Below are 15,654 nucleotides of genomic sequence, written 5' to 3' on the forward strand. Positions count from 1 at the left end.
TATATGTGTGTATATATAATATATATATATTCTATTAAATATAAATATCAAACATAAATTTTTAAATCCAATAATATGAATATACATTTTTAATTATTTAAATTATTTGAAAATAATTTTGTTTAAACATATATTATTCAAGTTATCTTCTTTATGCTTCAATAACCAAAATCGAAACTGCATTCCGACTCGCGATAATCTTGGCATAAAAGGATTTCATTTTTGCATGCCGAGAGATTTACAGACCGATCGTCCTGAGATTACTGACTTACTGAAGCTGAACGCTTCAAATTGATCAGAATTTACGTACATTGAGTGAATCATTCGTCTTTATCTCTGGACACTAATTCATTGACGATCGACTCAATTGCACAATGCAAAAGTGATATAAGTATGAAAGAAAGGAGATGTTAAAGCCACTCGATGCTTGAAGTGTATTCAGAATAAACGTTGTTGCATCTCAAATTATTTTTTCATAAATGGCTGCAAAAGTCTTTTTTCGTATTAAGAATATTGACTCACTCAAAATAAAAGTTTAATTTACTAAAATATTTTTGTTTATCAATGACAGGTGGTAAATGATAATGCGGTTTAACGTGTCGTTTCGCCGACTAACATTCAATCGACACAACGGCGCCGCGATATCTCAATGGTGATTTCAATGCATGGATGCAGTCTGCGATGAGGTACTGCGAGATTCTTGAGACATGATTTAAATTTAATCCACATTATTTGTGCTTAATTCAAGAAATGATCGTAAATAGAAAAATCATGCCTTTTACTTTTTTGAATAATCTGCTGTTTTCATTATGAAAATACTGGATTGACTGGTACAACTTCTCGCAAAGAAAACAGATTTTGTGTTAAACTATGTAAATTATGTTAACTTCTTTAATTTTTTTCTTATCTCTCACTTTGAAAAACTACAATACTTTAGTTACTTTTTTGTATCACGGTGAGAAAGAGATAATACATTTGATTTTGAAATACATCTCGCTACAAAATGAATGTTTCATGAGTTCTGTTTCTTGCGCAAGTTTTAACATTCTACATGCTTCGCCGTACACTTTTAAATGTTATGCAGGGCGTGAAAATGCTGCGCAATATAGCGGAAATGCTCAGGTCGTTTTACCAAGAATGGAATTTTTACCGCGATGTCTCCTTATCTTAGATTCCACAATGAACCGTTTCAGTGGCTCTGACGCGCAGATTTTACATTGATCATTAGCGATTGCGACTTGCAGAACGGTGGCGCGCGTTTTCTGTAAACTTTCAGAAATCCTAACAGAATCTCCCACGATATGCTCAGTTGTATGTACCATTGTAGCACTTCCAGTCTGAAGCGGCGCTCGAGAGAGGCGAGAGCGATAAATTTTCTGTAATATCATTGAACCGGTTTTGTGGATAGATCCTCGTAACAATGAGCACGCGTCTCGACTTGAAACTTGGTTGTTCAGTGCAAAATGCCTCTTTTTCTTTCGAGTTCTGGACAACAATATCTTTTATGGAGCACAGATCATCTTGCGATCATGATTGCCTCGTATCTTCAATTGAAGCATTTTCCACTCAAAATTGTTACATATAGTTATATATAGTTATATTTTACATATATGTGAATATAATATAATAAAATGTTAATATGCGAATCTAAATACGTAAAAAAATGTTTATTATAAATATTATCTGTCACATAAAATTAAGAGATATTTAATTCAAACTTGAAACATTCTAAATAAAAATCAAAATATTTTAATTACAAATATTTTAGTTACGTTTGATAGATTGGCTTGACTTTAGATCAGATTTTTTTACAACTTGATGAAAATAGGCCACTTATAACTCTGAGTAACTTGCGCGTTACCTATTTTATTTTATACTATAATACAATGGAAATTTGGAATTTTATAGTGTCAAATTTATCCATTATTTTAATATAAAATAACGATACATTGAGTAAGAGCAGTGGCGACTTAATTAGATTAAATTTAACACTATAGATTGCAGTGTACCTTATAGCATAGATCAGATCTTTTGATGTAAGCATAGTCAATTTTACAAACTTTAGCGTCAGCTTCGGGAAGTTAAGAAAAATGTTAATTTTTTCCAACAAATATAAAAAGTAATATTTAAAAGCTTTCAAAAGCTATTCATATCTTAAGCATAAAAATTCAATCAGTTCGTAAAAGGAATTATTTGTAAAAGAAAAATATCATATATAAGAAATGTAACGAGCGAGTACAATTATAGAGAATGAAAGCTTCTTGCGATCCATATCTTTTGAGTGTAATTATAATAGAAACGTTTTAAATATTCAGAAGAATTTGAATGAAAAAAAATCAGTAATCAATAAAGAAATCATCAATTGAGAAGCAAAGCACATGGATTCGTAAAAAACTGTCACTCGGGTGAATCGGGATTGATGATTTATAATAACCATACAAACAAGGCGTAGAACATAAATTTTGCAAACAGTACGCCGATCGCTTGGAAGCCTACTGTTATCCCCGCTTGACCGTGACCTTGGGTCGCAATAACCGCGAACGAGTCGCGAACGAGTGTCGCGGCGCACGTGGAAAACGGTCTTTCGTCTGTTATGCGAAATCGTAAATTTCTTTGCGTTCTCTGTTGGATATGTTTATGTGCCTACCCCCCGCCGGAAAGCTACTTGTATGGTACGCGAGCGTCTCTCGTTTTGAAAACAATTTTTCAAGCGACACTGGATTCAGATGACGTAAATCGGTATTTAAACATCGAGTTCACATCCCCACCTCTTTTCGTGATTTTCATTCGATGTAAACGTAGGATACACGATGAATTTATCGTGTAATGGCGATTTCGTAACTTAATTATTATATATGCGAATAAATATCGCGCTGCGTAGGCATTAAGAGCGAATTGATCGGGTAATTATATATCACTTCTTTCCTTCAAAACTGACACGTTTAAAAAAATCATGATAATAAAATCATTTTAATTATTATCATGAATAAATTAGATGAATATTACCATATCAATCGTTAAAAATAAATTATAAATTAACATATGTAACTTCATAAAAAAAGTTATCAAATCGTTATAACTCAAAAAGAGTAATTAAAAAAAAATCGTTACACAATTCAAACAGCCCTGTTATTCGTAATTTTTAAATTTCTTTCCTTTTTTTTGAGTTTGTTGTTGATTTTTGCCTGTGTACATATATTAAATTAAATGAAAGATGTTACTGGATTGATTTTCGTCACTTCCGATTAAATCTGCGGTTAAATCTACGTGTCTTACAAGTGGCTTAATTCTTAAACTCTCATTATTCAATTACTTTGGATCTTTCTAATGGATCGCGGATGTGTTAATTAAAAGAGATTACATCGGTTGCGAATTAAAGAACGACTCGGACATCCCGTGGTGCCGTCAATACAGTTTCGTTCATATTGTTGCCTAGTATTTCTATGGGGCATCTTAATTAACGGAATGAGTGGAAGATAAGATTCAAAATTGTTTCAACACTGTTAATCTATATATTCGCTTTAATATCAACTCAATTACTGAAGGAATTTGCGAAAAAAAATGCTGAATCTCCGATATGTCAACAGGAGAATGTCGAATTTAATGTAATCGCTTGTTTCTAACATTAGGTAATTTTTACAAATGTTACAAGATATTTTTCTTAACTACCATAAAGATTCCGGACTAATGATTTACGCATTTCGGAAAATGTATTTATGTTGAAACGAGATCCAAGCTAGAGTACAAAGAATTTTGTACACCGAGGATCGTACCTACGAGGATCGTACTTGTGAGGATAAGAACCTTTTTTTTAATTGAATGCTATTTGCTTTGACCGAATAATTCTCTTATAAATTTTTTTTACAACATGATCAACTTTTCATATATTCATAGATAAATTATTGCATCTTGAATTTTTAATTTTAATACATTCACCTATATAACATGTCACGCCTGGAATAAAAGTCGGATGTGAAAAATATATAGAGGATCAAAATATTCGTCACAAACAAAAACTATATATATATAAATTCAGCTTCTAGAATTTTATATTAAAAAAATTTATCCTGATTTTCTAAAATAATTTTTATTTTTTCGAATATAGTTTTATAATCTTTCTTTAACCGTTATATTACAAATTAATTTTAAATTCCGCTTCAAAGTATTTTAAAAATATACCTTAATTGACTATATATTCTCGAAATTAGCCTATTAAATTCTCCGTTTATAAAGAAATTTCTTAACCCGTAACATATATTTTTGTTAAAAAAACAATGCTTCTTGGAATTCACAGAAGTTTTTGTGCTATTAATTTCACTTAAGAGTAAATCGCTGAGGACATTACGGTGTACAAATTTGGGGGATTAATGGGCATTACTAGGGCATTAATGGAGTATTAATGGATTTGGACATTAGTAGATTTTATTAGGCCATTAGCAACCTTAAAATTTGGACATTACTAGACAATAATAGGTATTGATGTACACAATTTTGATTTACTTTATTTTTTAAGGAACTTTTTATATTCAAAATTGTGAAAAGTAAGATTGTGTAAAATTATTCCAAATCCTTTCTATTTAAAAATTAGAATCCGTCTTCGGATTATGGAAACCCAAATATTTCAATTACAGGTTAATTGAATTGATTTTCTAATAATTTTTACATTATATCATATTATGACATATTTTCAATTTCAAACATGATGCATGTCACGTCCGTCTTCAAATCATGATACAAATTTAGTCAATTATTTATTTTATGTTTAAATGTTAGCGAGCACATACATGTGCTCTGAATTGTACTTTCGGCATTTATAAATTCCACTTTATCGTACAGGATTTTTCAACACAAACAATTACTAAGAAAAATGACAGTTACACGTGGCGTGCGTTCCAAGTACATCGTGAAGTTGTGCGTTCAAAACGCTTCCATACTAAAAAATATTGGCGCGAACGAACCAGTTGCCAAGAACCGGATCACTTTGCAATCGGCGCGGAGCGGCGGTCTCGTAATTGTCATACGTGAATTTTAATTAATTGAATCGTTGAGTGTTGCCTCGAAGTATACCTACTTGATAATTAACACTTATGCGAAATATTTCTCGCTTTAAGTTCAACCATGCGCAAACACGTAATTTGTGATAGGACCTTTAACTTGCCAAGCAAAAAAGTAAAAGATCAATACAAACGACAAGGTAAATGTAAATAATCTTGAGTATGAATAACGAGCTCATAATTCATACACACATACACACACACACACACACACACACATTACGAATAAATATTGGTTATTAATTCAATCTTAATTAAATATTGAAAAAAGCTTTGCATATTATTGCAAAATTTATCCATCTAAAAATTTGATATTGATTTAAATAATATATTTGAATTTATTTCAAAGAAAATTTAAATGAACGTGTAAATTTAATGCTCGCTTAGGAGCAATTGATTTCATAAACAGAAAATTTCACTCAAGTTATATCACTTTAATACAGCTTAATATATTATTAATATATTATTGCTAATGAGAGATTTTACTAATGCCACTACCTCTTTGAAATTAATTTCAAGAGACATCAGTAGTATCGCTAATTATTTACGGGCTGCTAATGATTATGTGTATGGCGCACAGAAAATTAACATGGTACTTGCAAGAATTATGACATGTGTATATATTTGTTCTATAGACGGTCTTCATTTTATGAATGCTTTCAATGTCATGAAGAAATATGGTCTTTCTTAACCAATTCAATCTATGTCTGTTTTATTAATATACCTTGAATCGAAAATAAATATAAAATAGCATGAGATTTATATAAATCTAATATGTATAAAAAATATGTATATATGCGTTTGTATAAATAATTATTTGTAATATCAATTTCCAATATCTCTTTTTTCATTCATAAATTATTTAATATGACTTACAAATTAGTTAATTATAAGCGACATTTATTCATTCATGAGATTTATTTATTTATACAATTTAATTCAAATTTGGCACATTACGATTGCGATCAATTGACGGATTCAATTTGACGTTTCGCTTGATGTTTGCTTATGTAAATTCTCTCTCTCTCTCTTTCTCTCTCTCTCTCTCTCTCTCTCTCTCTCTCTCTCTCTTTTACTTTCTTACCTATAAAATGTACAACTCACGAAATTTTTGCGTTGGTCTCATCTTACATCGCATTACGTAAGAAAAAGTGTATGAACCGCTCGCAGGAACCGCGATAAGTTAACATTCCGCGCTTGCATAACGAAAGTAGCATTCGCCCGCGACGCCGACGTTTATTGTATATCTACACGTATCCGCGAGGTATACTCGATGTAAGTATAGCGGGCACGGGCTAGATAACGACGTTATCCTTGACTCCAACCACGTACACAAGTCGACATGTTGCACGCGCCGTCTGTGAATGCCACTCTGCATACGAAGGTACACTCGTTGAGTTTTAGCGAGAGCCAACCGATATCACTAATCTCATTGCTAATAAAATAACAGGCGTATAATTATTTCATTATATACCGTATGCATTATTTTTATCATAATAAATCTCAATATCTTTTTACATGGGCTTTTTTTACAGGGGCTCGATGAGATCACTAGAACATTTTGTATCCATTAATTTCCACGAAATGTTTTATTGTCCAACCGCAGAGCCTCGTAAAATCGAGATACTTTAAATAGCAATAGATGTTCATAACAAACGATGGCAAGAAACTCTCATCTACCACCGGATCCATCGACTACGCCCTCATAAGAGCGCATTATCGATCTCTCGGGGTCCGATCGCTCGTAAAATAGCAATACGCGGAGGCTTACCAGCAGGAGAAGCACTGTGCTCGTGGCGGCCGCGTCGACCGATATGCCGCACGCCATTTCTCGCGCTCTTGAACGAGGGGGTTGCCCGTTCTCTTCTACCAGACCATCCTGGACGCGTCGTCAGCTCACAGCTTCTCAGGTTCGCGCCACCCGCAGAGAGATGACTCTTCGGAAATCGAAGCCCGATGATCACTTCTCCACGTCATACAAAAGAGGAAGGGAGAAAAAAAGGATAGGAAAAGGAGAATTACCAATCACGTCCGCCCTTAGATTGAACTGCCCTTCTCCGCGACTCGCGACTCCCAAAGGTACACGCTCGTTCGGAAATTTGCCGACAGCCCGTGATAATCGACGATTTAATGACACGCCAAAGCTATTTCTCTCGGAGGTCCGATCGGAGGTCGGATTACGGTTGGTCACATTCGCTCTTGATCGCTGCTCCCCGCACGCTGGCCTTTCGCCGCTCTCGAATGCCGATTATCGTCGATCCCTCACCCGATCGCCGATCTCGTAACGAGGACGTGAAGGACGCTTTTTGTCGAGGACAATGCGAATCGGTTCGCGATGGCCCGTGGCTAGTTCGACGCGTCGTCGTGTAAAAGGTGACGATTATACACGGTCCTAACCGTAGCACAGGGCTCGGGCAACTGACAGCGGGTCAGAGCCGCGGCACACGGCGCCACGCCGCTCTCACAGCTGATCTGAGAGAGCCGATCGCCTCTATCAGCGTCCCCCTCTTCCTTCTTTCGCGAGGGGGCATGCTCTACCCTCTCTCTAACGTGCAATTCTCAATCTCTACGCCACGCCGCGTCGTGCCGTCAGACGCTCCCTCCTAGACGCGATTCCATTAATGTAAGATTAACTTTAATCTCAGTATTTAATTTATTCTTTAGTCTAAGAATTAGAAAAAGATAATTAGTAAAATTAAACCGAGAGAGATTAAATTAAGTTAATCTTACATTGGTAGAATCGGACCCTAGAGACTCTATAATCAGAATCTGGCTACGAGATGACAAACTTAATCCGTCAGGTTTTTGTTAACTTTGGTATTTTAATTATTTAAAATAAGTAAGATAATATAAGTCAAAATTAATGTGATCGCATGTATAAAAGAGACAATATGTAGGTATACTTGTTTCTCAGTCTTGTTTGGACAAAATTGTTTGTGAGACTATGAAAGAGTCTTTACTTTTTCCGATTTCATCCCGATTTCATCCTGATTGACTCTGATCTCGGATTATGTTAATATCTCGAATACCTGGAAACAACGAATTGAGCAGGAGATTATACATATATTATTGAGAGATTCGAGGAGTTTCCAACAATATATCTTAATAGGATATATATCTTTATTAGAGATTAACAATGAGTTTTTCCTAGAGTGAGAAATTTTTTGAGGCGCTTTTTTGGCGGGATTCTTAAGTCTGCTATTTCTAAAAATGTAAAATAACAATAATATGACAAGACTACGGACCGCATTAAAAAATATCTTTTTTGGATGTTGAATTCAATCGCTTAATAAGACAAATATCCCAATGACTAAATTAATAAGAAGTGAATATGATCAGTTCTATATTATTATTGATTACACTGTTCGACGCGTGATAAAAAAATCTTTTTCGAGAAATACCATTTCCTAACTTAATGGTTTTTTTAAGCCGCTGAATACGAATCCGATGTTAAATTTAAATAAACAAAATTGAAAGCTATATTTGATATAATCAATGTCAATGACCTAATTCATAGCTTTTCTGTAACAGATCCCAAATTTAACCATGAATATCTTATTAATCATAGTCAAAAAAAATCTTCTTGAGGACTAAAAATTCTACTATTATCTTTTCTTTTAAATATGCGATTTTCTTTTACTGTTATTGACAAATATCTTAATAATTATACATATATTGTTGATTATTCAATGACTAGGCACACTGAATTATTGAGATAATTACTTATGCAAACTTTTTTTAGCAGAATTAATTGCATATTTTCATCATTCTTTAATCATCCTTTCTATACTAATAATGCTAATAATTAATTTTTTTTTATACGACACAAAACTTCAAAATTGTCGCTGTTATTATGAAATTATAAAAAAGTACGATTATTGGTCGAAAAGACATTTATATTCTTTCACAATTGAACGTGCGCGAATCCATCTGTCGTCAACTCAGTCGGAGAAAACGTAATTAATGGTCGCGGAACAATTCATAAATATTAATGCAAGCCTTCGTACGTTATGCTTACGTCCCGGATTTGCGGATATTCACTGTTGGTTTTACGAGCTTGCAAAAAGAATGGAGTATTAAAGCACGTTAATTAATCGTATAGTATATGCTCGTTATCGTAAACTGAAGGTCACGAGTAAACTGTCGGTCACAAACAGGCGATGCTTTCGCTATAAAACCTCTAGAAATACAGTTCACGTGCCCTTAACGACCATTTCAGCTTTTTATCATTCATATATGATCCTTTAAATCCTAATTGAATTGTAACTTAAAACCTTAATTAACAAGAATATATTTAATATCGAGATTAATAATTTTTGGAAAAAGATGATATAAAATCCCAAAATTACATCAATAAAGAAATATCTTGGAAGGTCATTTTGCAACATATGATAAATTTTATGAAATATCTCGAAAGAAATGTAATGAATAAGCGAGTGAGTGAATCAAATGTTCTGTGTTGCTCACAGGATGGAATAATTTAATGACTAATTGTAAGAACAATTTCATACGGTTATTTTTGGCACTATAACTTTATTATGTAATTGTAATTTTTTGTTTTTTTTATGTATTTTAAATATATAACGACAAATTATTTATTAAAATTGATTCGAGGGAAGCGAGGGAGGGAAGGAGAGAGAAGGGGGAGGGGAGAAAGAAAGAAATTCTGAAATTCGGAAATGACAGTCATCGAAAGATATAGATGATCCTCCCTTGCGAAATCATCCCACGAGATAATTTCGACCCTAATCTTATAGTTATCAGCCATACCCTTTCAAGTATGTATTTTTTTTTGAGGTCGTAAAACTTTTGATCATTAATTAAAATTTCATTTTTATAAAATTATATCAAAAGGGATTGTCAATAAAAATTATGTTTTAGAAATTTTATTTTATTAAATATCTACATCCTTTTTTCTCCTTCTCATCTTTTTTTAAAAAATGAACATCTATACTCTTTCCTTATGAATCAGATGATAACCCTGTACGAGATGGAAAATTAAAAGGTCGAGAATGCGGAACTGGTAGCGGGTTCCACGTAGTAAAATTCCCGAAACGGTCATCCATTCTGGTATTTCTCCGAGCATTACGATAGAGGATGATGACGACGATGACTGGCGGGGAATATAAAGCGCATTTAACGAAATCCTTGTGCAACGGGCGCGGATGAATAACCGACCTTGCGAACGAGCGGGACGACCTTCGAGCGGGCCTGGTGGCACGCTCTCACGAAGACAAGGATATATCCCGCCTTCTTCAGGTTTTTCACGCCGGATACGGATCACGAAATGTCTTCAACGCGACTCAAGTTACATCGGGCTTTTGGTCCGCGTTTAACTCGATCACGTACGGTGTGAACGAACGTGGAACGTGCAGAACATCGTTCGATGATTAACCACGGGCAACTTTATTGGCGCCGTCTCGACGCCTCGCGATTTTATTTTCACTTAACTACCGTTTATTTCTTGTGAAAAAGGAAGGAGAAACTTTTTCCAAGTGTAAAATTTTACTGACTATAAAATGTCGTTAAAATTTTATACCCTAAAAACTTCGTTTAAGATTTAAAGTCACTTAGAGATTGAAGTTACTGTTTCTTTGAAGAAAAATATTGATATACTGGATGCTCTTTTCGTAATGCTGGCATATCTCGCAAAGATCGTTGCGCCGACAGAGAGATTGAAGCTGCTTCGGAGATTGTATGCAGCGCTATATGGTATATATCGTACGCGCGGGCCGCTAAATTTTCCCTTTATCTGCATTATTCGCGTGCCTACGCTCGTCTGGGGCCGGTGCATTTACTCGCGCGGGGCCTTCGCAGAAATCCAAGCGACGGGTCTTATGTGTATATCGGAGGTCAGCCGCGACCTAGGAATATCCACGCGCGCATTGTTCCCGCGCGAACGCCGGCATTGTTTCATGATTTCGCCGGTGAAAGGTCAAGACGAGTACAGGAGGACCGAGGATCCGCATCTCGCGCCTGGTGAAGCAAGAGAAGTTTCTAAGTGCCCGGCAAAAATCGCGATGGCCGAGTGCTTTAGATACCATCGCGCAACGCGATAATATTTTTAACCCACACGATGAATTATTATTACAGACGCGTAAACATTCGTACAGTCTGTGTCGTTGTAAAATAAAAATAATCGTCGATTAATTTATCAGAGAATGAAAAAAAAGCGATTTATGATTGAACAAAAAGGTAAAACTTAATAATCTTATAATCTCTCGTATAAATAAATATAATACAACAAGGATAAATATAAAAATAAAAAAACAATGTGAAGAATGCAGGATGAATAAATGACCTCAAGAAATAATTTTATTTAATTGATGTGTGGGAGGGGCGAAGAAGAGAGGATGGATGAAGAATAACAAACATCTCTTCCTGTTTAAACATGCGGCGCGGTATCGTCGAAAAGTTTGAACAAGGGCCGTCAGTCTCGCCTACGGTCCAGTTCCACGTTTTAAAAACTCGTATTTATTCTCGGCGCATTCCTCGCGTCCGTGCAGACAATGTAATTGCATTCCGCAGTGACTACAATGTACCTGTAAGTCACTCGGCTCTCTCACGGAGATCGAGAAAAATATTGATCTCCGCGAAAGAGGATTCATTTGGCGACAAAGTCGGGGTTTTAATTCTCATGGAATTTGTAAACATTGCGTTCGATTGTGTATCCTATCTTGACATATAACGCCAGTTTTATCTATGTTATATTACATTTCTCGGATTTCCTTTGCTGTATATACTCCCATAAAAATATCGTTTTCGTTGCCGACACACGCAATAAATGTTCTACTCTAGCCAATACTTAGGAAAATGTAAATTTAATAGTTTAGTTTATTACCTCTTATCTGTAACTGCTACTGAATTCGTAATTTATGACTACAAAAAAGTATGATTTATGAACTGAGATTTATCTGTTATTTTACATTAAAAGTGAATGTAATTCTGATATAAAAATAAAATGCGGAGAAACATGTGTGATACTAAATAAGGCATAAATAAATATGAAAAAGCAAATGTGTCAGATTTGATGTATTTTGTGCGAATTTTAAAAATTCTGTAGTTCTTTCTACGTGTTATGTATACCTATGTAAAAAATACATACGCTTTCGAGGCAATCTATATTGCACATTCGTATTCGCGAGGGATGCATCGAGCAAACAAATCTTCGACGATAATGCGCGCGCGAAGTCGTAAATCTTGATGCCAGACAATTTAAATCGAGACTTTATTTTTGTCCAAACGCGACACGGATTATTAAATGAAATTCGCTTTTAATAAGATTTCTTGTTTATGTATGCAGATAATATTTAATAAGCCGATTATTAACGATTGTGTTAATTTATTAGCTATCAAGTTAATGAATATTAAATAATTCTCTTTCGCACCGATCCTGTTACTTCCAATTAATCATACCGTGAATTATTCGAATTGCGGAATAATTTGGATATCACTAAGTTTTCGTGTCACTAGAAATTTATTTTTCTATTGACTGAATTTCATTTCTAATATATGTTATATATATTAGGACCGAAAATTATGCATATCAAGGTAACAGCATACATTAAATTAGTGAAGATGTCAAAAGAGAAATGTTTAACAGAAGTAGATCTTTAACAGAATTGAGAATTGGAAGATCTCACTAGATAGATAAATAATGTCGATAAATTTCGTTCTCTGAATCATCTACCGTGATTTCCATATCTTGAAATCCATTCGATTCTGAACGGCCGAACATTTAACGTGTCAGCGAATCGTCGCAGATCTCGCGAGATGATCGGTGTAAAACAAACGTTGGTAAATTTTCAGTAAGATATAAGAACTGGTTACATACTGGTTAAATGTACAGTCAAGATGTATCAGGATAAAGCGATTGATTAAGTCATGTATTTATTTTCTGAAAATATGCGCCGCATAAGATGAAACAAGCCGCTTGATAGTAACATATAATTATGTACGCACAAGAAATAAATATTTTCAAATGGTTTTAGAAAATTGTTTCCTGAGAAACTACGTCTCCTTGAGAAATTGATCTCGAATAAATGTTTCTTGATTTAAACGAAGATTGCATTGATCTATCAAAATTACCTTCACAGCCTTCGGCTGTGTATATTCAAAGAATGCTTTCATACTTATGCTTAGATACATAAGTTCATATGTGAATTCTGAAACATGTATAATAAGTATGACTATAATATGAATGATAGAAATTATGGCAGATATTTCCAATGAAATATTATACATGTATATCTAATACGAGTGGCCTTGAATAACACAAACATTTGTGTTATTCAGAAACTTTCGCCTTATGTATCGATGAATCAACGGGAACTAGCTTAATTACGGTTGACTTCGCCGCAAATGGTCCACGAAACTGCATGAATCGGTCTGCAATAGTAGCAACTTTTGTGAAACAGCATACCAGACTTTCGAATAATGATTGCGTTATCCCAATCTGGCATAACTGCGTGACACATTTTATTTATTAAAATCAAATAATCTCACAAAATAAAATTCTGATCGATATACGATTAGTAAAATAATTTTCATTGCTTGAAACAATAAAATTCTTTTCTATAAATAGAGTAGAATAATAGAAGTACAAGAAATGTAAAAAATATATGATAAACAGAAGATTAGAATCAAAGCAAGATGGCGAACTGAGATTATAAAAAGAACATATTAAAGTGCGTCATAGAGTAGAATAAAAATTAAATTTTAAAAAGTTATCCCAAAATTGTTACATTAACCATACTTCTAATTAATTATTTTCTAGAAACGCTTTGAGAAAAATCTCGATTCTTTTCATCAAAGACGAATGCGCGTATAAAAAATAATGTTTCTGTTCTTTTTTTACAGTCACCACTTTGTTTCGAGGAGTTGAAACGGGTATTCCTACGAGCGCTATTAGTAACGCGTCGTACTTCGCCAGTCTGTATGAGAAATGGTGACGCATACGGGATGCAGTTGCACGTACGAGGTCGGAGCAACTCTGCCACGGGCTATCTGTAACCATTAAGCGAGCGGGATGCCGGCTTGTTATAAATGGCGGTGCATTCTTGAAATTAATCGGCGCAGGGATGCAAGACTGGATCCTCGCGCCGGTCGACTAGCGTGGTATCGGCCCCGCCGGTCAGTCCTGCAACACTTCGTTATGTTTTCGTGAATCTCTACGTAAGACGGTAGCAGGGCCAAGACAGGAGATTGACATTAAGATTGGCGCTCAACGCTCAACCGAATAAATAGCTGTATCATCATAGAACGGGGGCAACATTATATATTAACTTGCTCGTTTGTATTCAAGGTCAGAAAGACGCATAGATACATCGTAACAAAAGTCTTGCATGTAAATTGAGAATATCTTGAAATATCATAAATCTAGTAGACTGTACAAATGTATGTGTGTGTGTGTGTGTGTGTGTGTGTGTGTGTGTGTGTGTGTGTGTGTGTGTGTGTGTGTATTTGATAAAATATATATTTGAATTAAATCAAAACGTATGAATTTCATCAGTAATTCTAGTTAATCGGTAATTGACTGCGTGATGTAATAAAGAGATCTGATTTTTAAAAGAGGAATTAAATTATCAATTATTGAAATAAAAAATTTAACGTTTATTCTTAGCTTTTCATTACTTGGTAACTTTATTTATTATGATCTCAGTTTACTAAAATAATTATAATTTATTTAAAGAAATTCATGAGGAATATTATATTATACATATTAACAACTTGATGTCTTAATCCTTTCTAATTTTCTTATTTTTAAATTTTAAATTTTATCTTTCTGCATTAAAATAAACGATATCTTTAAAATTTTAAATAACTGTTCATTAGAAAAGTGCCAAATGCTCCAGGTTCGTATATAAAAAAGTATTTCTGCTACTTGTCGTGATGAATTCGGAAGATATATTTGTAAGTATATCGGTGGTGGCTTTCAAACCGAGATCTGTATTAAGATCAAGAGCGAGTTTGTAATGGACGCGGTTAATGTCATTCGCATCAAGAAGGCATTTCATCGAGAACGTTCTTGCACGAGCAGTTAATAAAATCGACGAGTAAGTACGTCGAGAAGGTGGCAGGATGCCACGACGGCCTTGTCATTTCGGTAAACATCGATGATAAATGAGAATGAGTTCGTTAAATCGCAACGAGCGGATTGGGATGGGCATGCAAGGCCGTTTTAAATGGAGATGCCTCTTTCAAATCGATCTGCAATGCCTGCAGAAATCGCAGTCTGACTTCCGTGAAATATCACATTATATATTTTTGTGCAACGACATCATAATGTATAAAATATAAAAAGACAGTAGCAATCTAATAGGAATTTGATTAGATCGATATTAAGAGTCGATTGTGTGACGATAAATTTGACGATATTATTAAATGTGTAGCAATCATTTCGTAAGAATTCAAATAATATATTAGAAATTTACACACAGTAAGTGCAAAAAATATTCCTATCGAGAAGATAGTTTTTAAAAAATTTTTAAAAGGTAAACATTAATTCGCAATTTATTAACAAAGAATGAAATAGATTATATATATTTTCTAAAATTATTAAAAAGGTATGTAATAATTGAAATATATTTTTATATATTAT

The 15,654-nt window shown here is 34.1% G+C and overlaps 1 protein-coding gene across 1 annotated transcript in view; it reads right to left on the reverse strand.

The window, feature by feature from the left end:
• The window catches only part of LOC108690841, a 50,398-nt gene that overhangs the window by 33,838 nt on the left and 906 nt on the right, over window positions 1–15,654 (reverse strand). Inside the window, exons 2-4 of the mRNA XM_018198351.1 lie at window positions 13,399–13,518; window positions 13,143–13,219; window positions 6,826–6,933 (exon numbers count right to left, since the gene is read on the reverse strand). Of these exons, the coding sequence (XP_018053840.1) occupies window positions 6,826–6,933; window positions 13,143–13,219; window positions 13,399–13,518 (305 nt within the window). The remainder of the gene's footprint in view (window positions 1–6,825; window positions 6,934–13,142; window positions 13,220–13,398; window positions 13,519–15,654) is intronic.

This window comes from Atta colombica, unplaced genomic scaffold (genome assembly GCF_001594045.1).
Source record: "Atta colombica isolate Treedump-2 unplaced genomic scaffold, Acol1.0 scaffold38, whole genome shotgun sequence".
Classification (NCBI taxonomy): Eukaryota; Metazoa; Arthropoda; class Insecta; order Hymenoptera; family Formicidae; genus Atta; species Atta colombica.